The sequence below is a fragment of the Nicotiana sylvestris genome, chromosome 12 (genome assembly GCF_000393655.2).
Source record: "Nicotiana sylvestris chromosome 12, ASM39365v2, whole genome shotgun sequence".
NCBI lineage: Eukaryota > Viridiplantae > Streptophyta > Magnoliopsida > Solanales > Solanaceae > Nicotiana > Nicotiana sylvestris.
In genome coordinates this window covers 8,376,007-8,401,260 of record NC_091068.1, presented here as the reverse complement: position 1 = coordinate 8,401,260, position 25,254 = coordinate 8,376,007, and the positions used below count along the sequence as shown (strand labels likewise).

The 25,254-nt window shown below is 36.2% G+C and overlaps 2 protein-coding genes across 2 annotated transcripts; both read left to right on the top strand.

Annotated features, from left to right (window-relative positions):
* The first annotated feature begins 1,313 nt into the window (after positions 1-1,313).
* LOC104249518 (inositol-tetrakisphosphate 1-kinase 1-like) lies at positions 1,314-2,979 on the top strand. The gene has a single exon (XM_009805953.2). The coding sequence runs from the start codon at positions 1,535-1,537 to the stop codon at positions 2,618-2,620; it is 1,086 nt and encodes a 361-aa protein (XP_009804255.1). The 5' UTR covers positions 1,314-1,534; the 3' UTR covers positions 2,621-2,979.
* A 17,224-nt stretch (positions 2,980-20,203) lies between these two features.
* LOC138882654 (uncharacterized) lies at positions 20,204-21,844 on the top strand. The gene is made up of 2 exons (XM_070163261.1): positions 20,204-20,374; positions 21,482-21,844. The coding sequence occupies exons 1-2, from the start codon at positions 20,204-20,206 to the stop codon at positions 21,842-21,844; spliced, it is 534 nt and encodes a 177-aa protein (XP_070019362.1).
* Positions 21,845-25,254: the final 3,410 nt, after the last annotated feature.

Sequence of the window (25,254 nt, the reverse complement as noted above, 5' to 3'; positions counted from 1 at the left end):
CACATTGATTAGTTACCCAATTATTTTTCAAGTTGTATTTTTCCTTTAAGAATCTAACATTTGAATGGATACATAATTAGAATAATTATCCAATGGGTTGTTGAGGTACTAATTACAATCCTATTGACATAGATTAGGTATTAGATATATCATTATCATTATAACTTATAAGATGGTGAAGTAAGCACAAGCTCAAGTTATAAGACCCTAGTCAACAAACTAATTTGGTAGCTAACAGAATTATTTGATAATTTATCGTTAATCTGTCGCTAAATAGGAGTAACGATGGATGCTTTTGTTTAACTACGGAATTTATCATTCACTAATTCCTATTTTGTAGTAGTGAATTCAAGCTGACTTTTGACATGATTATTGTTCACTTTCTATCTCAATCGTCCATATCTTTAGTTACCAAGATCACTTAATTGTCTTTAATATTAGTCGAGCAGAATTTATGTAGTTGATTTGGACAATCCTTGAGTTAACATTTGATAAAAAAACATGTATATAAAATTGAAGTTGAGAAACAAAAAAGAACTGTGGAAGTTGTGCTTGTATATTAACTTCACGGTTATAAAGTTTGTAAATGAAAATACATAATTTTATAAATGAAAATTTACCAACATTTAACTTAAAATTCAAATAATAAAATTCAGCAGTAAATACTCGTAACAAAATTATTACTTACAAACATCCGAAATTTACTACTGTAAAAGGGTCAAAATATCTTGTTTTACTCTCTGATGTATATTAAGATCATTCATATATTTGCCGCTAACAAATCATTTGATATTTCTTCTTGACCATAACATAACTCCGGTCTGGACCCTAATCAAATTATAACATAAGGTAATTTGAAGGGCCCGTTTGGCTATAAATTTTTTTTCCACATTTTTCCGATTTTTTTTTTAAAATTAATGTTTGGCAATAATTTTTTTAATTTTCACTTGAAGATGAATTTAAGAATTTTTCAAAAATTTAAAAAACTCCAAAAAGTTATTTTTCAAAATTTTTCACTTCACAAAAATTCAAAAACAACCCAAAATTATATTCTTGTCCAAACACAACTCTAATTTTTAAATATCATTTTTACTTAATTTTTCTTTTTAATACTATATACAAAATTTTACAATTCTTATGTCCAAACGCTCACTTTATCAAATTACAGATGGTGAAATTAAGATGTTTCGTAAATATAGTCCCTCAGAATATGCCACGTCAACCCACCCCTGTCACTTTATCAAAACCCTAATCACCCCCCTCGCTTTCACCTCTATATATATTCCCACCTCTCCTCCATTTGTCCTCTCTTCCCCTCTTTCTCTTTCTCACCATTTCATCACTCCACAAAACACTGACACATAACAAAATATATGCAATATCTATCGATCATATCGAAATCTCAAAAATTTCCTAATTCAAAACCCTAGTTTTTTTTGCTATTTTCATCAAATCACATCCAAATTCTCGAAATTTTCTGTAATGTGATTAACGTTGATTGAAGCATTGTAAGTTTGAGTTTTTGTGTGTATCAATGGCGGAGCGGAGATTCGGAGTAGGTTACGCTTTAGCACCGAAGAAACAAGCGAGTTTCATACAAGCAACGCTCGTGAACCTCGCGAGCGAACGAGGAATCGATCTAATACGAATCGATATGGATAAGCCGTTAATCGAACAAGGACCGTTCGATTGCGTGCTTCACAAGTTATATGGTGAGGATTGGAGACTGCAATTGAAAGAGTTTTCTTTACAAAATCCTCAGGCGCTCATTATCGACTCGCCCGAGTCAATCGAGCAGTTACATAACAGAATCTCAATGCTGCAGGTAGCGACCGAGCTGGAAATTAAGTGCGAAACGGCTTCTTTTGGGATTCCTAAACAGACTGTAGTTTATGACGCGAAAATCGTGTCGGCGAGTTATTTGGAAAGTGAGGGATTGAAATTTCCTGTTATTGCGAAACCCTTAGTGGCTGATGGTAGTGCGAAATCACATAAGATGTTATTGGTGTTTAATAAAGACGGGTTAACTAAATTGAAACCGCCGATAGTGTTACAGGAGTTTGTGAATCACGGAGCTGTTATTTTTAAGGTGTATGTGGTTGGGGACTACGTGAAATGTGTGAAGAGGAAGTCCTTGCCCGACGTGACTGAGGAGAATTTAGGGAAATTGGAGAGTTACTTGTCATTTTCGCAGGTTTCGAATTTGAATACTTGCGAGAAAAATGATGATAAGTACTATAAGTTGATGAATTTGGATGATGCTGAATTGCCCCCATTGAGTTTTTTGACGGATATAGCTAGAGGGCTTAGACGAGCGACGAAATTGCATCTTTTTAACTTTGATTTGATTAGGGATAATAGAGTTGGTAATAGGTACCTTATTATTGACATTAACTATTTCCCTGGTTATGCCAAGATGCCGAATTACGAGAGTGTGATGACAGACTTTTTTTGGGATGTATTGAATCAGAACGACAAGGGTTTCGAGAGTTTACAAAAAGTTAGTTGTGAGAAGGAGGTTAGGATGTTGGTTGGGAATAAAGGGTATGGCGAGGATGAAGGGACATTACCTGTTTCGCCTCTTAAGAGAGAAGAAAAAGAGAACACTATTCAGGTCTAAGGACGTGAAGTGCACAAATCAAAGTTTCATGGCAAAGGGTGGCGAAGGGTCGATCGGAAGATTTGCTCAAGATATGGACTGTGTCGCGGGTTACTGTCAAAACTGCCGAAGTTTCTTTTAGGTAGGGAGTTATTAGTACAGCAGTGAATAAGTAGGTTCCTGATATGGCCTTTTTTTTAAGGCATTAGATGGTGTTCTTTGTTGAAACATGTACATTCTATCTTTGCAGTGGAGATAGGTACTTGCAGATACTCTTTTCTAGGAAAGTTTAGTTTTCTTAAAGGCAATTGTATTTCATTGGCGACTATTTCAATATGTGCCTTTAACTTTGATATCAATGAATTTTGCTGTATTCTCAATGGTTATCATTCTATATTTCCCTAATTTGTCTGTTTTACAGGTCAATCTTATTGCATGTGAATTTTGCATCCTAAATAATGACTGTCTTTCTGTTTATAAATTTAATGACGTAAGAGGAAATCTAGCTCGTTGGAGATTTCCTCTCTGGTGTTTATATGGATAACACTTCATTATACTGTCCTTGTTCATGGGAGTTAAAATGAATTATGTCTGCAAGAATATTCCTTCTCTAGACCACAATCCAAAAAAAGCTGTAATATTCGTTAGCTTTTGTATCATAACAGTTAATCCATGTTAGTTGTCAGATTCTCATGTTATATTTGGGTATGGGAGGCAACTTGCTCATTCTTATCTATTTGTCAAGTTGCCATTGAAGGTTAGTCGAGACTTAGGATTCAAATCCCTGTGGAGGCAAAAACCACCAGGTGATTTCTTCCCTTTGCCAGTTGATTTCTTCCCATCTGCCTAAGCCTTGGTGAGCCGAGTTATCCAATACCTAGTGCTGGTGGGAGGATACCAGGTACCTGGTCGAATAGTCGAGGTGTGCAGATGGCGTGGGTGTCCACTGTCATCACGACATAAAAAGGTTGAGAATTATATTCTCTGGTAGTAAGGCTTGAGACACAGTATTTCTACCTTTCAATTTAATGGTTATTTATCTGGTTATCTTTTATTTCCATTCTTGCCGTAGAATTTTCCTTTTATGCTAGGTTTCTGTTCCTCTTGTGTGCTAGGGCTTCTCCTGCTTTTTGATACTTAAGCACTAAAGTTTTACAAATGTGAAGAAACAGGAAAAAGTTTGTCACTGCCTTTTGTTTTCTGTAATTTGTGCTTCACCTTTTTTGCCCCCGGAGAACTATTTTTCAAAGATCCATTTGATCTTGTTTGTCGGTCTGATTCTTGAACAAGATGAAGATTGATTAGAGAGCATGAGTGGATATACCAGGAGTTAGATTCCCCTGCATTTATTCTTGCATTGATGGCCGACTGACAACTTGCTTATGTTACTAATGATCTTTCAACTATCAGACTGTCAATCCCGTGTACTCTTGCTTTTATAACTCTTTTATGTGGATGGACTGGTTGAGTTGCCATTGATCCGTAGGAGCCATCTTGGGAAGGCAGGTTTTCTGCTCTTGTACAGTTTGCTTTGAATTTGGGCCGTATTCCCTGGATTTCCATTTAATTACTATAGCATTATTAATTGTATACTTGTCTTGTTCGTCTCCTTATCTCTATATAGAAATTCTTTGGAGAAATTAATGACCAACAAAAGGATGAATAGGAAACTGTCCGTCGTAGTTGTACTCCATCAAATTTTTAAGAGTAGATAATCCTCTGTGGATTTGCAAGCCTTAGCATTTATACACTCCTTTTCTCTGCTAATTTGCTTCCCCGGTGTATTCTATGCATTCATGGATTGCAAGATTGAAAAGCAGGTTTTGTAAAGGGAAAAAGAGATCACGAGTGTTACAATGGGTTCATTCTCCCACCTTATTTGTGGAGAATTTCACTTGTTATGGCTGAAAGAAATTATGTCTTCAAATTTCCTGATAAAAAAGAAATTATGTCTTCAAACCTAATTGAAAGATGCATATACGTCCTGTAACCTAGTTCTTTCTCTTATGTTTCTTTTGGTCCATGCAATCATTTATACCGAGAAAACAGATTTTGGTACTAGCACTTTCGAGTATACTCATCATTTTTGTTTGGTATAGTTTATTTTTCCTTTGGAGGATGGTGCATGTGTACACTCCTTTTTGTTTACTGTAGGGGATGTGTATTGACAGACTATATGATGCACAACATATGTATGAGATGTTAATGCTCAGAAGAAACTTACCACTAAAGAAAAGGACAACAAGGAAAAGAAATGAATTATGACTTGGGATTCTATTTGTCGTATCAATTTGTCTTTTATGATTCTAGTTACACTTAGTCTTTGATCAATGTATTCCCTTTCAGTTTCAGCTAAGAGGCTTGTTTTAGGTCATCGTTTGGATAAAAAACAGTCCTGTCTCGAAAAAGTAGCTTAAATTTATCATGCTGACTTATTATGCAAGTTTTAGCCTGAGTGATTTGATGTTTCTATATTTATTACTTTCTCCGTTTCAACTTATGTAGTTATGTGTCTTAATTGACTAGGCACGAACTTTAAGAAAGGTTGGAAAACTTTTGTATCTTGTGTCCTTAGTAAAGGTGTATGACATAACAAAAATACTAAATATAGAAACATGACATTCTTTTTGAAACAGACAAAAAAAGAAAGTAAAGAAAGTAAGACACATAAACTAATATAGAGGGAGTACATATTAGGACGTGACCTAAAGAAGTAGGTTTTGGATTATGAGTACTTAACGCGACATTTTAGGGCTTCATATCTCTAATTTATGGACGTTGTTCCACTTGACATGCATAGCTTCTGTGATTTGTTGTTGCAAATAACATAAATGCTTTCCCTCTTCTTATTTGTTATCTAAAATAATTGCTTACAGCTTGATATAGATTGCATATATACGACTCTGTTGATGAGATAACGTTCATATTAAGTTGCATAATTGCGCCATATTGAACTGGCACAACTGCGCTTGCATGACTTGACAGGGGGAGGAAGATGGCTTTTTTAAATGAGTTGCATGGATAGAATTGGCAAAATCCTGGGTGCTTGGAAACTGTGAGATGTAATACTAGGAAAAAATTTCTAGCTTTAATAACAACCATGTCTATACTTTTGTTTTATGTACTTGCGTTGTTGCCAGTTAGATGGATCTTTCTGCATGCTTGTATCTCACATTTCACATGAGCATCTTGGTTATGCTCCTTTTAACTGCAATTTTTGTTTTCTGGAATGACGCAAAATATGCTTGGAAAGATTCTTACCAGGCAGGAGGGAGAGTTGCAGCTGATTTTGATCCTTGACTAGCCTAGCCTTAAGTGCTCTCACCGTCTAGATTCTTGGTTGATGAGGATCTGTGCTACCCTTGAATAGAAGAGAGAAAAGAGAAACAGATAGGAAGTAGGCTAGATCTTCATATCTAGAAGTGCTCAGGCCAGCTTTTCCATGAGGGAAAGCTCTCTACATATAGCGGTTTCTGAGAGGAGTCAGGGCTAGTGCATGTTTTCGTACTGTTCAGAATCTAAGCATGGCGATGCTATTCTTAGCGAAGGAAATATTAATCTTTGTCAAGATGTTTCCTTCTGGTTAGAAAAGAAAATGTCAACTTATATTTTTTGTTTTGGCTCTGAAAGGTAACTCTCATCTTTTGTGAGCCGAGGGACTATCGGAAACAACCTCTCTGCCTTCAAGGCGGGGGTAAGATCTGCGTACACACTACCCTCCCTAGACTCCACTTGTGGGATTTACTGGTTTTTTTTTGGGTGTTGTTGTTGTACTCTGAAAGGTAGTAATACATTCTCAATCATCAGAAAAGAAAGTGGTACAGCTACTTCTTTTCTTTCTTCTTCTTGCCTTTTATGTGGCTTCACTTTAAGTTTTCCATTTTCCTCGACAGGTCAAGTTCTAAATAGATTTGCCATGGTTTCACTTCCTAGGGGTTCCTTTTCTTTTTATCCTTTTGCTGTATATGAATTGATTCTTTTAGACTTCTCAGTGTTACCTGACTGCACCTCTTCATTTTATACACCTACTAAAATTATAAGAAGCAGGTAATAACAAGAAAGGAGGGAGACTTGTCTCAATGTATACAGTTAGGTTTTCAATTTGATGAATTAAATCAGATGTTCGGTCTTACAGGGGAAACATATAGTATGCAATGATGTGCTCTTTCCTTAATGGTAGAAATGATTTAAGGAGTTCAATCTTGAGCACCTTGACCAAATGTGTAATCGAAATCTATTTTAGACATAGTCAGTTTTATTAGCATTATAGAGAGGATCAGATTCATAACACTACATTGAGCTTATAGTATATCTTCGAACTCATTCAATTCCGTGGATCCACTGTCCTTTATTCCATTTTTCTTTCCTTCAGGACAAAAGGACATCTCCACTTGCATTGGTTACTTCTCAGCAGTCCTATGATGTCGCTCCTGGTGAAATTTTTTGTCAATTTCTTTTTGGGTAAAAAGTTTTCTGCTCTTCCTGAATATAAGTTATAAGCAGGACAGGCAAGATAAGTGAGATGCCCTGAGGTTTTGATACGGAGTATTTTGTTAAACTTTTGAAGGGCATCTAACTGGACAGTTTAAATAAGGTAACAGATTTGTGTCTTTGGGAAATAGTAGCTTGGCCTCAAAAGAGTAGCAATTACATCTGCATGCTATGTAAGGCCATTTTAGAGGACAAGGAGTGTGTCCCTTTATTAAGGACCTACACTTGAACTGGTGAAGGTGTTAAACGGTGGATTACTTGATGCTACTGGATTTCACCGCCTTCTATAATTGCCAACCCATTAATTGCTTACACCTGACTTTCCTGTTAGATACCGGTATAATGCTTGCTGGTTTGAACAGCTTCAGCGTACTAGATAGCTTGGGATTTTGGCTCTGTAACTTTAGTAACACTAGCCTTGGTAGAATTGACATTTTCAACACAGTAGAAGTGCATATTAATGCTTCTTATTGTGAAACTTGAAACAACTGCAATGTTCACCCATTCTATGCACTAATCTGCTTATCGTTGCTGCAGTGTAGTATTTTTGTTGTCATACAAGTTATTTGTCTGATTTTGGCTTTCTAATTTATGGACATCACACACCTATGCGTCTTCTAGTTTTTACCCGTGTGCTTGAGGCATCTAACAAACATTAGCAGAGTTTTGGTGAAAACATGAAATGGGGTTCAAGCCCCCCGTGTTTGGACATCTTCTTGAACCAGACTAGAAAGGAAAGTAAGACACAAACTAATATAGAGGGATTTACATATTAGGACATGGCCTAAAGTAGTGGATTATGAGCACTTAGCTCGACGTTTTAGGGCTTTTATCTTTAATTTATGGACGTTGTTTCAATTGACATGCATCGTTTCTCAATTTGTTAATGCAAATAACATAAAGGCATTCCCTCTTTTTTGGGCTATAACTAATAGTCAGTTATACTAAATGCTTTGAGCTTGATATGGATTGCCTATACATGCCTCTGTTGATGAGATAACCATATTAAGTTGCATAATTGCGCCATATCGAATTGGCACAACTCTACTAGCATGACTTGTCATGGGGGGAGGGGGTTGGGGGAGGGGTGGAGATGGCTTTTTTAATAAGTTGCATGGATTGAATTGGCAAAATCCTGAGTGCTGCGAAAGTGTGAGATGTACTAGGAAAAAATCTAGCTTTATAAACAACCTTGTCTATACTTTTGTTTTATGTACTTATGCTGTTGCTAGTTAGATGGATCATTCTGCATGCTTGTATCTCACATTGCACATGAGCATCTTGGTTATGTACTCCTTTTAACTGCAACTTTGTTTTCTGGAATGACACAAAATGTGTGGAAAGATTCTTACCAGGAAGGAGGGAACAACAACAGAATTGCAGAATTGATTTTGCTCTTCTTGACTAGCCTAAAGAGTGGTCTCACTGTCTAGATTCTTAGTTGATGAGGATCTATACTATAAATAGAAGAGAGAAAAGAGAAACAGATAGGAAGTAGGCTAGATCGTCATATGTAGAAGTGCCCAGGCCAGCTTCTCGATGAGGGAAAGCTCTCTGCATATAGTGGTTTTTGAGAGGAGCCAGGACCTAGTGCAAGTTTTCGTACTCTAGGGAATCTAAGTATGAGCGACGCTATTCTTAGCAAAAGAAATGTTAATCTTTTCCAGATGTTTCCTTCTGATTAGAAAAGAAAATTTCAAGTAATAGTTTTTGTTTCGACTCTGAAAGGTAGTAGTTAATAGAACATACATTCTCAATCATCAGAAAAGAAAATGGTACTTCTTCTTGCCTTGTTTGTTGGCTTCCCTTCAAGTTTATCCATTTTCCTTGACAGGTGAGGTTCTAAATTGATTTCCATGGTTTCACTTCCTAGGGATTCCTTTTCTTTTTTTCTTTTCTCTGTATGGGAGAAATGATTTAAGGAGTTCAATCTTGAGCACCTTTACTAAATGTGTAATTGAAATGTTTTTTTAGATATAGTCTATAGTTGTATAGCATTATGGCGAGGCTCAGATTCACGACGCTACATTGACCTTATAGTATATCTTCGAACTCGTTCAATTCCGTAGATCCTCTGTCCTTTATTCCTTTTTTCTTTCAGGACAAAAGGACATTTCCACTTGCATTGGTCACTTCTCAGCTGTCCTATGATTTTGCTCCAGGTGAAATTTTGTTGTAATTTCTTTTTGGGTCAGATAAAGTTTTCTGCTCTTGAAGTCTAACTTATAAGTAGAACAGGAAGGATAAGTGAAATGCCGTGAGATTTTGATTCGGAATATTTCATTAAACTTTTGAAGGGCTTCAAACTGGATAACATTTTAGATAAGGTAACAGATTTGTGTCATTTGGAAATGGTAGCTTGGCTCAAGAGTATAGCAATTATGTCTACATGCTATATAAGGCCTTTTTAAGGACAAACAGTGTGTCCCTTAACTAAGGACCTATGGTTGAACTGGTGAAAGTGTTAACCGGTGGGGTTACTTGATGCCTCTGGATTTCACCGCCTTCTATAATGGCTAACTAATTTAATTGTTTACTCCTGACTTTCCTGTTAGATAGCGGTATAATTCTTGCTGGTTTGAACATCTTTAGCATACTAGATAGCTTGGGCTTTTGGCTCTGTAACTTAAGTAACAATAGCCTCGGTATGATTGGCATTTTCAACATAGTAGAAAGGCATGTTAATGTTTCGTATTGTGAAACTTGAAACAACCGCAATGTTTTCTCATACTAAGCACTAATCTGCTTGTCATTGCTACAGTATAGTATTTCTGTTGTCATGCATGTATTGTCTGATTTTGTCTGTCTAATTTGTGGACATTGTGCAGCTACGCGTCTTCTAGTTTTTTACGCGTAAAGGCATCTGATAAACATTAACAGAGAGTTTTGATGCAAATATGTATGTGGACATGGTGAGAGTAGCCAATGATGCTCAGCCCTTTGCGAAGCACCTGTGAAGCCAGGTTCGATAAGGTGTTCTGTTGCCTCACAGAGAAGCAGGTACACTCATTTACTGCTTAAATCTAAGGCCATATGCTGCAGGTCTAGTTGTTTTATTTTTGGGCCAGTTTGCATGCACCTAGACTATTTATTTACCTCTTATATCGCACCAACTCAAGTATCGGCTAATATCCATCAAGGCTTAGGTCAGATGAAAAGAAATCATTTTTTGTCTCTGCTGCCATTTAAATTGTGGTCTCCCATGATATTCACTCCTTAGATTTACTCTAGGTTATACTCTGTGTTTTTGTATTAACTTAATTTTTGGCTTATGGTTCAAAGGTAACTTCTAAATTTTAGTTTTGCTCTTTTCGCCTTCACACCCCCCCCCCCCCCACACACACATTTCCGTGCGAAATAAAATATTTTCCCCAGGAAAATAATTGATCTTCTTTAGATAATTTTTTGGTGTTTGGGGAGAGTAGAAATATTTACCAATATTTGGCTGTCAAAATATTACATACCGTAAAAAAAGTTTTTCTAGCAAATATGGTACCTATTTCTATTCCTCTTTGAAAGACGTAAGCAAAATATAGGTGGGGGTGCTAGATAAAACAACAAAAGACCTAGTAAAATCCCACAAGTAAGGTATCTTGGGAAGGTTAGTGTGTACGCAGACCTTACCCCTACCCTGGGGAGGTAGAAAACACTCGGCTCGAGAAGAAGAATAGAAACAAGCAACTATCAACAACAAAGGCGGATGCTAGGTAGATAGTAAAATTATTATATGCTCTTTTCATTTCTTTCCATAGCAAGTTGGCAAAGACAAATTTGACCTTCACGGATTCAAGTTCTGAATTCTATTATTGCCCATCTGATTTGTATTTATTTAGTGGATTTTTAATACAGTTATTGGGTTCGAATGAATCCATAACTTTACCGTTCAATCATATCGATGGAAGTCTCCCACGTAATAAGTATGAGTTTAATTCTCGACATCCCTTTTCTCTTTGCCTTTCCAAATCCCCTATATAACAGAGTTTTGTTGTAAAAAAAAAAAAAGAAACTAAATTACGTGCGGCAAATTGCCTTCTCTTCTTTTCCCATCAATAAATTAACTTAATCAATTTGCAAAAAAAAAAAAAAAAAAAAAGAGAAGACAAAATAAAGAAACAAAGCCGCCTAAAAATGTTGGAAAATAGTAATAAAACTAATGACATCATATCTGGTAATTAGTCAATGGGGGTGTTGAGAAGAAGCTGGTAAGACTTTCTGGGAATTCTTCTTTCTTTTCTTAGTTAATTTAAATTATTACAAGTATTTTGAAATGTAATAATAAAAACCATCAATTGGGAAATTTTAAGAAGGAAAAAAGAAATTGAAAACAAGAATCAAATAATTTTTGTTGGATTTTTCTACCAAACATGATTTCGAGTTGATTGTTGACTTGAAAGCAGACAAAATTAAACTATCAATTCTTGAAGAGAGTCGTATTCAATTTCTTCTATCTCTATCGTTCGAATAAGATATTAAAACTAAATGATACCCTAATGGAGAACTAGTGTTAGTATTATATCGTAATTAGTTATAGTCCATCTTTTTTTAAATCTTTCTTCAGTGTAAAAAAATTATACACCATTACATTTACCTTGAGTTAATCTGTCTTATTTTCAAAATTATAAATCTCACATTTTAATTGCATTTAGATAGTCTTTGGTTAACGATCATGTAAAAATACTTGATCATGTAAAAAAATATTTATACTGACGTGCATATAACTTAAACTCGAGAATATATCAGTGAAGCATAATAACAACGACAACAACAACCCAGTAAAATTCTATTAGTGGGGTCTGGGGAGGGTAGAGTGTATGCAGACCTTACCGGCTTACCTCTATTCCGGAGGGGTAAAGAGGCTGTTTCCGGGAGACTCTCGGCTCAGAAATAGATTCGTAACAACAGAAGAAACCAGAAAAAGTAATATCAGCAACGTGAGAGACAATAAATAAATGGAAAAGCAATAACACAAATACTATGCAAAAGTGTAAAATACAACATAAACCGCTAGTAGTCCTAGACAAAACACTTTCACACTAGCCGGTACCAAAGAGAAAAAACGTTCGACTACCCCTTAACCTACAACCTTAATGCTCGACCTCTACACTCCTTAACCTACAACCCTAATGCTCGACCTCTACACGTTTCCTATCAATGAAGCATAATAACTGGCTACGTAATTGATTGCCAATAGTATTGGAGTCCATATAAAGCTAATGGATAAGAGATAATTAGTTTAATCTTATTAGCTTATGAATATAAACTATTAGGAAACTAGAAATAATAGAGAGTCGTTGAAGCGGGAGATAGGGGTCTTCTATCATGTCATATTGGAGTATAAATTTTCTGAATAATTCAAAAATAAAAGTTGTAGACGAGTTTAATTAAGTTCCCTAAACTAGTCGCGTATAACCTATTTATATAATCAAGTCAATCGTCAATTAATTACGAGTAAATATCTATAATAAGAGTTAAGCGATATCACTGGTTAAACTGCATTTGTTAATGTAAGAAATTATATACTCATTCCGTTCACTTTTACTTGTCCCTTTTCACGCCTCTTAAAAAATAATAATTATAGTATATATTTTACCATATAACCCCTAATAATGATAGCATTTCAAAAGTCTTAGGAAATAATTTTGAAAATGAGTAATTAATGATCGGGGTAAAATAGGGAAAAAAAGATTGTCTTTCTCTTGATTTATTATAGTGAACAAGTAAAAGTAAAAATATATTTTTAATATAGTGGAGAAGCAAAAGTGAACGGAGGGAGTATAACTTAAATCCGTTGTACATTTATCTAAAATTAGAAAACTAATTACCTATTCATGAAAATAAGTACTAGTAACTTGTTGGAAGCCGCAACTGACTAATTAACTGATCAGCTTTAGTAAAAATCTGTCTGGTTGGTCATATTGTGAGGGAGTAGTTACAAATTCTATTTTGACGTGCATTAAAAGCAATTCATGGAAGAATAAAGATTTACAATAATATTTCTTTGAAAATCTAACTAACTTAAATCTTAGTTTATTTGAGAATATACGTAATAGATGAAGTAGAAATAGATTAGTACTTATGGAGTAGGTATTAAATACCATTGTGTAGCTAAGGTCCGGTTTTTTCCCGGATCTCGCATATAGTGAGAGCTTAGTGAACCGTACTGCTTTTTTGTAGCTAGGGTTATCTATCCACGAAAATAATTAAATCTACCTAGAATTATTTCTTTAATGAACATTTGATATCCGGCCGGTATCAATTGGTTCGACTAAACTAGATTCACGCTGCGTAAGATTAATTAAAAGGGAAGCGCTTCAACCATCATGATTATATCGTAGTGATTGGAACAATTTTAAATTTAAGCCAATAGTTGATTTATTAATTAACTGTGTGTCCTAGTAGAAGCGGAGTCAGAATTTCAAGTTTATGGGTTCGAGATTTTAATCGTTTGATGTTACTTGGTTCTAAATAAATAATTTGTACATATTCAATGAAAATTTTAAGATAAATACAAGGTTCGAACCAAAACTATCGGGTTCAGTCAAAACCGGTCCTGACACTCTAGCTCCACCCCTGATCCTAGTAATCAATAATAAATAAATATTATTCAATTGGAGTGCAATATTTGGATATCATCCCTGAGATAGGAAGTTTCCTGGAAAGTTGAAAATAAACAAGAATTTTCGAGAAGTTCCAAGATTGACTTTTGTTAGTGAAACCAAACCAGAGATTTGGGATTTGTCATTCAAATGTTTTCTTTTGCCATTTCCTTCACGCTATATGCTATTTTTAGTGTCTTTATCACAGTCTACTTGTAACTGAAGTGAATGGAGCTAATAAAAGAATGAAGAAGAATTAACCCAAATAGGCGTTCACCCAATCGCTTAAATTAAAAATAGGCAGTGAAAGTATCATATATGCATAATATTTATATTATATATGTATAATTGTATATAATCTATGTATATGACTATAAAAAGTAGACAATGAATATGACCGACTATTTATGTAAACATAAAAGAAGCCAAAAAAGAAGAAGAATAATTTTTAGCATATGTACCTTCTTCCCAACCCCCTATTGACAAATATATCACGTGACATCACTGTTGAATATTACATTTTTCCTTTCTTTCTTTCTTTCTTTTAGTTTTACACCCCTCGGTACATGCATTGAGGTCTAACTAAATCTACATTCGAACTTCAGTATATTATGCTGGAATATTTTTTGGATTTTGAACATTATTTTCGTTTAGATTTATCTTTACATGAAAGTGGCTAAATTTCGATTACTTTTGAAACTGTATTTTTTAATTACCACTTGTAAATCTGGCTATTTTTGAATTTTTACCTTAAAACGCTCCCTAACAAAGGCGTCCGACACCCCGACTAAATTCGGATTCGCGCTGGGAAGTCCCACTTGGGAGATAATGCATTCCCTAATAAAGGCGACTCTATACCCAAAATTCGAACCCGAGACCTCTGATTAATTTAAAATAAAAGAGTACTTACCGTTCCACCATATCACTTGTTGGTTACATTTTTTCTTTAATTTCAAAGAAAAGAAAAGACTACTTTACTGTCCCTATAGAAGATAATGACATAATTTAATTACATGGAGATAAGAAATCTAAATTCTCACTTCTTCCACAAAAGTCAAATACTAATTATTTAACTTGATGGGTAAAGAATTATAAGCAGGTAGGATTTGCCTACCTCCACCAAATAAAGGTGGAATTAGAAAAGAAAAATCAATAATCTTTCAATTAAATAGCTAGGAAATACATTATTCAAAAGATTGAGTATATCTTTAACATAGTTTGATGTATTTGTTGGAAAAGCCAATTAGAGATTTGACCTTTGCTGGTATTTAGGAAAATTGTTTAGTATGTAGTAAGTTACATTAAATTTGCGTATGTTGACTTAATTCTAACCTTACTACCAATATAGTCGCTAGAGTTTAACCAATATTTTAGCAGTTAAATACTAATCAGTGGAAGGAAATAATTTTTATCATGAGTTTAATTTTTATATACAGACATCGTAAAAGAATATTTATACCGTCACCTAAATAATAACTATAATTAATTGTTCATAAAGAGCAAGATTAGTGATACTGCCAGGAATGCAACACAAATTACTTGCTACAATAGCAAAATATATAAATGTAAAAATTATCTATACAAATGTGATGATCCGATGGGTCATCTTATATTTTAGAACCTAATTCTGTGTTTCGAAGCCTTAAATACCTCATTTTAGCCTTTCTTGATTTGCGTGCATGGTCCGGGTATTTTTCTGAAGGCTTATATGCTTAAAAAACTGATAAAAATAAGAATTTTGCCTTAAAAATTTATTTGGGTTGACTTCTGTCAATATTTTAAGTAAACGGATCCGGATCCGTATTTTGACGGTCCCGATGGGTCCGTATAGTAATTTGGGACTTGAGCGTATGCCTGAAATCGAATTCTGAGGTCCCTAACTCGAGATATTAATTCTTTATGAAAATTAAAAGTCTAAAGGTTTAATGATTTTTAAGAATTGACCGATGTTTGAAATTGTTGATACCGAGTCCGTATGTTTTGGGAGCCCGCTATAAGTCCATTATTATATTTACGATTTGTCTCTCTAATTTGGTGAGAAAGGGAGTTGGTTTGACGTGATTCGGACGTTCGGTTGTGAAAATAGAAGTTTTAAAGTTTTCTTGAAAATTTCATTTGATTTGGTGTCCGATTCATAGTTCTAGGTGTTATTTTGGTGTTTTGATCACGCGGGCGAGTTCGTATTAGGTTTTTGGACTTGTGTGCATATTCAGTTTGGAGCCCCAAGGGCTCGGATGGATTTCGGATAGGCTACGGAAGGTTTAAGACTTAGAAATCTGGTTTTTTTATGCTCAACTAGTTTTCTGGTGTTTTCTTCTTCGCATTCGCGAAGGTACTATCGCGAACGCGAAGAGTGAACTGGGTTGGGGGAGGTTTTGTTCTACGCGAATGCGAGGCCATGGCCATGAACGCGGAGCATTAGGGGGTCTGCTCTTCGCGAACGCGATCGGCAACACGCGGACACGTAGAGTTATTGCAGATGGGTTGGGATCAGTGGGTTCTTCCACGCGAACGCGAGCCAAGGCTCGCGAACGCGATAGCCAGAGGGCACAGTCCATCGCGAACGCGTGCAACCCTTCTCGAACGCGTAGGCCTTCTGGGCCGCTGTCTTTCGCGAACGTGACAGCCCCTTCGCGAACGCGACAGTCCCTTCGCGAACGCGAAGAAGGCCTGGCGCCAGAATGTTAGCTCTTTCATAGTTTGATGATTCCTGCTATTTGCTTAAAGTGACTTACTTGCACCTTTTAATTGTCAATTACTGGATTTGTCTCGCTGTATAGTATTACTTACGTAGATTCCTTTCTTGTACGAGGTTTCCCTCTCTGGTTCAGTTTGGTATTTATTGATCGTAAAAGTTTCCGCGGTTTGAATTATTAATTTGACTATGCATATTGAGTATTTGGTACTGATATAGTGAGATCGGGTTGCTCAATGCAAAATGTGGAATAAGGGTAAACTTTGTACTATACGGTCGGATCGGGTTGCACGCCGCAACCGGTGGAATAAGGGTGGATTGACATGGTGAAATAAGGGTGAATTATGATACTGATGTTTCTATAGGGTGGGATCGGGTTGCGTCGCAACATTTATATATTATCTTTGTTATTGGTGTTATTACGGTAAAATAAGGGAGGATTATGTATTGTACGGTGAGATCGGGTAGCGCCGCAACAACCTATGTATTTCCATTTCTTGAGCTGTGTTTAGTTTTTGATATTCTCATTTGAAATGCTAAGGATTGGTAATTCTGGACGACGCTAGTTTATTTCTTGAGGCTGTAGTTATTATTTTCAGTTGACTGCTTCATCCTGTTCCGTATTTCCATTTTTTGTCATTATTATATACTGCGTACAAGTTGTAGTGTAGGTGACCCGCCTTAGCCTCGTCACTACTTCGTCGAGGTTCGGCTCGGCACTTACAGAGTACATGGGGTCGGTTGTACTCATACTACACTCTGCACTTCTTGTGCAGATTTCGGAGCCGGTCCCAGCAGTGGTTATCAGTGAGCTCGAATTGGACAGCGTACAGAGACTTGAGGTACAACTGCTCAGCATCCGTAACTCATGGAGTTCCTTTCTCTCCCTTTTTTTAGTTGTGTATTTTCATTCGGACAACTCTATATTTATTTCAGACCCTTGTATGTATTATTCTAGTAGCTCGTGCACTTGTGATATCGGGTTCAGGGATTTGTAGTAGATGTTTGGCAGCTGCAGCTTCCACGTTTATACTTTAGATTATTTTGGTTATTTCAGTTCTTTCTCATTATTTAATTCAAACTGTAGAAAAAAAAGATAAAGTGTTCTAACGTTGGCTTGCCTAACAAGTGAAATGTTAGGCGCTATCATGATCCCGACAATAGAAATTTGAGGTCGTGACAACAAACTTGACTCTATGATATGTAAATCGCTCAATCTTTCCCTCTGTTATACCTTTCTCCAACATTCATATCTTTGTTATCAGCAATTCGTCCCATATTCATTTTTTCCATTAGTGGAACTCCAATATAAAACGAGTAGACTCTATGTGTGCAAATTCTTTAAAAAAAATCTAAATTTACACCTTAATATGTGGTTATAATTATATATTTTTAGTGCATTACTTACTCTATATTTAGGTGCTTTAATGCTAAACTACACTATATTTGTGTTTAATTGAGTTATTTTATGTGTAGGTATATTGGAGATAAAATTGTGAGCAAAACGAATACTTTGGAAGAAAAAGTGTAAACGAATCAGTAAGAAGGTGAGGCGAGCTTTGTAGCTCACGTTAGAGCATGTGATGCGAGGCATTTTGCTCGCCATAGAGCAGGCGCCGCAAGGGATATCGCGAGATGAGGCACGCTGGAGAGCTGGCACTGCGAGGCCTGAGGCGAGCTGGAGTGTGCGTTGGAGCTGGCACCGCACGGACTATAGTGAGGGCGTTCCGGATTTTAAAAGCCTATTTCATCTCCTTGTTGGGTTTGGACTTGGGCTATTTCATTTTGTTTTTTTTCCTACATATATAAATAGTTATTAAATACCATTTTGAGGGAGTTCAGTAACCAGAGGCAAGAATAGCATGTGTAACAACTTTTGAGGGGAAAGAATCATCGAGTTCAACATTCCTTCATCTTTTCTTTGTAATTTGATTATGCAAAATACTTGGGGAATTGTTACTACGAATATGAGTAGATAAACTTCTAATCTATGGTTTGATGGAAACAAATGAAGGATGATTTCTCCATTGCATTTAATATAAGTTCGCCATTTACTTTTCTCTACTTGTTCAACTATATTATTATTGTTATTGGTTGAAGGGCCCTCAATTGACTGTGCCTATTTAGTGTGTACTGCTCGAGAGAGAGTATGCATTTAGGTAGTTGTTAAACAACACCACTCCTAACGTATTTGAAAATTAATACAGAGGATTTAAAGGCAGGATTAGAGGTAACGAAATCTTGGTGCGATCATAGTGAAAAGTAAATTTGTGTCAGTTAGCATATTTCGAAAGAATACGTCTAGTAAATTATGGCAGTTGCTCGAGAGAGAGTTACACACTCAAAGTACTCACGATCGATAGAGAATGCTTGGGTAAATTTATAGGAACCGTAGCCGGGAAGATTCCGACAATAGGGGAAATTAAAACCATAGACCTTTCTAATAAGGTCTACAATATTTGCTTTATTAGTAGTAAATTACAGCTTTTTTAATTACCTTGCTTTTATTTAGTAAACAACCAACTCATTATTCTATATTTCTAAAGGTTGATTATTTGGATTCTTACGAAACTAGTGGTTGTGATTAATAGGTTAATTCCTTATGAGATTCGACTCAGGACTTGTAAATCGGATTATATTTGCAACGACCGCTAGACCTCTTAGGAGGCATAGTTGGGCGTGATCAAATTTTGGCGCCGTTGTTGGGGAACTAACGATGTATTAATTAGGGCTAAAAGAATTGTTAGAATTCGTAGTTTATTCAGCTTTCTCGATTTGAAATTCATTATATTAACTCTAACGTTTGTAGTCTTGTGTGTTACATGTGCATGCCGAGAAACTTCTCAAGAACTGGTGAATTGTATGAAGCATTACCGGACCCCGAGAAAGCTTACAAGGCACTAAACTGAGTAAACAAGAAAGACAAACAACAACAGAACTCAACAGAATGAATCGAACTAGACATGGGTGACGAAATAGACAACATAAATAATGGAAATGACCCGAACAACCAGGGTGTGCTACATCTTGTGCTAGAAGCAGCCTTGTATGATTGGTTACAACCAACCGCTAAAAATTTGGCAACCGAAATTGTAGTCCCTCATATACAAGCAGAATCATTTCAAATCACAAACAACATGCTAGATTTGTTACAGAACAAGGGACTATTCTCGGGGTCTTACATTGAAGATCCTCAGCAGCATCTGAAATTTTTTTTGTCGATATGTGTCACGCAAAGGCAACCAAATGCGACACCGGAAGCAATAAGGTTGTTGTTGTTTCCATTCTCGGTGACGGGAAAAGCTTAGACTTGGATCAATTTTCTCCCCATAAACTCCATTATCACTTGGGAAGAATTAGTCAAACAGTTTTTGAACAAGTTCTACCCACCCAATGACTGCCAAGAAATTTGATGAGATATTGAGCTTTAGGCAGAAACCAGCTAAAACATTGCAAGAAACGTGATAGAGATTCAAAGGTGTGTTGGTTAATGTCCACATCATGGGATTCCAGATCAGATAGTGGGGCAAAGGTTCTATATAGGATTGGCAGACAACTTGAAGGCCAATGTGGATGCTTCAGCAGGTGGAGCGTTTTTGAGCAAATCATTCAGGGAATGCAAGGTCTTACTTGATAAAATGGCTCAAAACTCAGGATAGATGACAAAAGACTCTACAATCACTCTTGTAGTTCAGTCATTAGCTTTAGATCCAAACAACTCCATGGCTGAGAATATGGCTACAATAATGATGTAATTGAGTATCCTAACCAAAAAGATTGATGAGTCAGGCCAGAACTAGGTGCACATAGTTGACACGACAAATGGAGGATTATGCACACCATGCATTAATCAGCCATATGTGTGCTCGTGGAGTGCTGAAAGTGACAATCAGAACTTTCAAGAGAATATGCACTATGTGGGCAACTATGGAGGCTAGAGACAAAGCAGTCAGACTTGGGGATAGCAGAATCAACAATATAGCCACCACAACAGTAGTACAACAATAATAATAATCCTGGATCTACACGACCATAGGGTCAAGCTGTGCCTTATCAAAGGCAACAAGGGTACAATCAGCAGAATCAACAACTAGCTTATCAACAACCTCAACAACAACAGCTAGTACGACAAGATGATGGGTTGTTTGAAATTAAAGGAATGTTGCAACAACTCATTGGGTCCAGCGGAAAAATGGAAGAAAAATCAACCAGATGCAAGAAAAGGCACACCAGATGTATGAAAAGGTAATATCACACAACTCAGCTATCACGGGCATTGAAATTCAACTAGGGCAAATATCCATGGCCCTTAACAATTGTCCTCGAGGGACATCACCTGCGGACACATATGTTAACCCGAAAGAGCAGGGCCCAAAACAACTGATGGTTGTGAGTCTAAGAAATGGTAGAGATCTTGATCTAGAGCAAGAAATTGCTCGCAAAAGCTAACCAAATGAGATACTTGTGCCAATACCAATTGAGATAGATGAGTCAACTGAGCTAACATAAGTAAGAGTGCAGCCAGCCTAAGAGGAACTAAACAAAGAAAAAGAAGTTGCAAAGGAGACTGAGAAAGTGCAAAAGAAGGCATTAGAAAAAGTGCCTGAGCAGGATCTAACTCAAGTCACATGAAAGAAGCAACCTCCAACACCCTTCCCACAGAGACTGGCCAAATTTCAGAAGGATGAGCAGTATAAGAAATTCAAGGAGATGTTGAAGCAAATCCAGGTGAACATTCCATTGATTGACGCCTTGAGGGAGATGCATGGGTATGCAAAAATGATGAAGGACTTGATGTCTCGCAAGTTTGACTTTCAAGACTTGGCCATTGTTACACTAACTCAGACATGTAGTGCTATTGTGATGAGACCCATAACTGAGAAGTTGTCTGACCCAGGGAGTTTCACAATCCCATGTACAATAGGAAGCTATGATTTTGCTAAAGCATTGTGTGATTTGGGGGAGAGCATAAACTTGATGCCCTTGGATATATATAAAAGGTTAGGAATTGGAAGAGCAAGACCCACATCCATGTTACTATAGCTAGCTTACCGAACGATAAAGAGGCCATCAGGTATACTTGATGATATACTAATGCAGGTTGGAAAGTTTGTGTTTCTGGAAGATTTTGTCATTCTGGATAGCCGGGTTGACGAGGAGATTCCCATAATTTTGGGAAGGCCATTCTTGGCCACTAGGAGAGCTCTAATTGATTGTGAAACTGAGGAGCTAAAGATGAGACTGGACGATGAAGAGATAAAGTTCAATATGCAAAAGTCTATGCAGCGACCCAGTGAATTTACTAACTGCTCTCTGATAGAAGCTATGGATGTGATTTTGGAGGAGGAAGATGAGGCTCTGAATGCAAAAGACCCTCTAGCAGTCTACCTCACAAACTTAGAAGAGGTAGATGGTGAAGACTTGGCGGAGCGGGTTTTGGCCCTTGAAAGCCAAGGGTATTAGAAAAGAGAGCTCGAATTCGAGCCCTTACACTTAGAATAAAGAAAGACCCCTCTGGCTAAGCAATCAATTGAAGAGCCACCACAGTTGGAGCTAAAACCGTTACTGTCTCACCTCAGGTATGCTTTCTTGGGACCTAACTCAACTTTACCTATTATTATCTCATCTTGTTTGTTAGATGTGCAAGCATAACAGATTTTGTAGGTGTTAATGGAGTGCAAGACTGCAATTGGTTGGACCATTGTAGATGTGAGCACGTGATTTTTGCCTTACGAAAACTACTCCAAAATAAATAAAAAAATAAAATAAATTTCTTTTACTGTGTAATTTTTGAATTTGCGTGGTGTTAAATATTTGTTTTATGTCCGTAAATTTTTACTTTGTCATAATAAAATGAAAATTAAAATAAAATACATGTTGCATGCATATAGGATTTAATTATGTATTTGAAAGATAATTTAAATAAAATCACAAAAAATATGCATTCGTTCTATTTTTAAATATGTTACTGTGTGATTAATATTTTGACTATGTGTTAATAGTTGTTATAAAATAATTAATATTTTTGTGTAAGGTTAAAAATTATTTTATAATTTTTATTAGGATTTTTTAATGATAAATAATAAAATAAAATAAAATAAAATAAGTTGTAAAATAAAAATTGGACCTGGATTAAAATCCAGGCCCAAATCAAATTACCCCCCCACAGCCCAATCCAAACAGCCTGTCCGGTCCAATTTATACGAGCCAAAACGACAGCGTTTGGTCGCACTTCATCAAAGACCGTTAGATTAAATCAATCCAACGGCGGAGATCTCACCCCATTACCCGTAGCCCTTTACCCGACCCTTTGACCCGATCCAGTCTGACCCCGAACTTCAACCAAACGACAACGTTTGGTTAAGTGGATTGATCTCAACCGTGCATCTTAATTGATCCAACGGATGAGATCAATCCACCCCACCCCTATATAAGGACCAAACTCCTACCCCGGCCCCTAACTTAACACCCCCCCTCCTCTCACTGTTCATCATCGTTCCTAAACCAAACCCCTAACCCTAGCTGCCCTAGAATCCCACCGCCTGAAACCCGGCGGCATCAACACCGCCGGTCACCAAACTAACACCCTAGAACCCCCTGAACATCCTCTATCCAGATATGCTAGCCACTTGCTCGAATCTTCCTGAAGGTTCTCGAATCTTCATTTGAAGATTCGAGCCAAGCTTAGATCTAAACCAAACAACCCCTAGTTAACACCATAGTACCCCCTAGCATGCCTCGTTATGGATCTGATGTTTGTTTGGCTCGAATCATTTCCGAGCTTCTCGAATCTTCTTTTGAAGATTCGGACCAAACAAGAACAAACTTAGATCTGTTCTAAACTGACACCAAATGACCCCTAGGCTACCCTCACCCTTGTGTCATATTTGGTCCCCCTCGAATCTGACCAGAAATGGTTAAGTCCCAAATCGAACCTTCAAGAACCCTAGAAATACCAGACTTTTGGATTCTGTTCAAATTAAATAGAAGATTGAGGTTTAATCGACCTTAGTCGAAGTATTTTCAGTGGAAAATACTTCGACTAAGGTCTGTTTGATTTCAAACAAAGTCCAAATCCAAGTTGAGTTGAGTCCGGTTGAATTTGAAGGTTCAGAGGTAATTTTCTGTTTCTTATGTGTATTCTACGTGTATTCTATGTTCGTTTCATTAGTTTGTTTAAATTTTCATAATTTTCTAGTCAATTCTGTTATACTGTCTCCTACCCGTCTAATTGATTCCAAATGTGAATTGTTTATGTTGATTGTGATTATGTACGATGTGTGTAATCGACTCGATTAAGTTCGTCGATTAATTGTATTGTGAATCTTGTTTCTAAAAATGTTGATTGAAGCAACCTATTTCGGATGGATTATTTTGTTGTAATTAGTTGTTTCTTATTTGATAATCAGTTTGATTAATATTCATTAATTAAGTCATCTTTGTTCATAGTTCAATAAAATTCATCAAATAGGTGTTATGTATGTTGATTTCTGAACATTAAAGTTCAGGGCAGTGTCAAAAACTAACAATGCTCCTGCATTTGTTGCTCTTTGTTCAGTTTTTGAATTTCAGTTGAGATGTTCTGTTGAGTTTTGTGTATTGTTAATATGTTTGTATGCAAGTTCAGTGTTCAATCTGAATTTAGCTCTTGTACATCAGCTATTGCATTTCCTTGTTTAGCATAATCTGTAAAGACAGAAGGTTTGTTTGATTCAGGGGTTGGTTATTTGCTGCTAAACATGTTAGTTCAGATAAATTTGTTAAAGTTTAGGCAGTTTGGTTTGGGGCTGTAATAACAGTAAAATTCAGGGGCATTTCTGGGATAAAACAGTAAGGGTAATATGATATAATAGTGGGCTGAAAATGGATTGTTAATGGCTTTTAATTTAATGGGATAATGGGAAACAAAGGGTAATGGGCTGCTTAAAATTAGGATAGGATCATTTAAATTATTCAAAAGCAGTTTTTAATGGAAACTTTTTGATTTTAAAAGGAGAAAAGGGTCCATCCAGCACTTAAAAAAGAAAGGGGCAGCCCTGTATAAATACAGGGAGTTGGACAGACCTTAAGGAGAGGAGATTGGGACAGAGAAAAAAATCAAATTTGAAGAGGAGAGCCTTTCAGAAGAAAAATAGGAAGAGAAAAATCTGATTTGAAAAGAAAAAGAAATCAGATTTTAACAGGAGCCTTTCAGGAAGAAAAAAAGAGAGTGAGAGATTGAGAGAAAAATCAGATTTAAAGATCAGTTTTCAGAGAGATACATTTGAAAGAAACAGAAAAGAAACCAAAAGAGAATATTCGCACACACACACACACACAGTGAAGCTGAAACAGAAAAATAGAAAAGAAAAGAAAAATCCGAAACCTTGTTGTTCTTTTGGAATCTGTCCGAGTCTGTGTATTGATACTTTTTGGTTTTAAAATCTGAAATTCTTTAAGAAGCTTTGCTCTTGTGAATCTGGGTTTCTCGGGTCTTATTATTGCTCAAATCTGTGGAAGTACTGATATTCTACCAGTATTTTGTTACTGCTGCAACTGCTGAAATTTACTTCTTCTACCTTCATTTCCAGGTACTTATCTTCTAAATTCTATGTTGGAAAGAGATTCAGCATGACAAATCGATGAAGATTGAATTGCAACTCTATTTTTTCATTTACCTAAGTTGTTATTATAAATTTCAGTTTTGTTTCATGTCGCTTAATATAGTAGCATGCCTGACATGTTAATATTCAGTTAATCATTCTCTTTGAAATTCATATAAGTGTTGTAATAATATTATCTATTCTAGAATTTCATTAAAGTATATGATTGAATTGTCAAGGCAGGGAATAGGGCATGAATGTTGGCCATTATTTAAATTTTTTGGTGTTGTT

Coding starts and splice junctions, on each gene's coding strand:
- LOC104249518 (XM_009805953.2), top strand. CDS start 1,535: ATGGCGGAGCGGAGATTCGGAGTAGGTTACGCTTTAGCACCGAAGAAA.
- LOC138882654 (XM_070163261.1), top strand. CDS start 20,204: ATGGAGGATTATGCACACCATGCATTAATCAGCCATATGTGTGCTCGT. Junction 20,375..21,481: donor ACAATATAGCCACCACAACA/GTAGTACAACAA, acceptor ATACTAATGCAG/GTTGGAAAGTTTGTGTTTCT.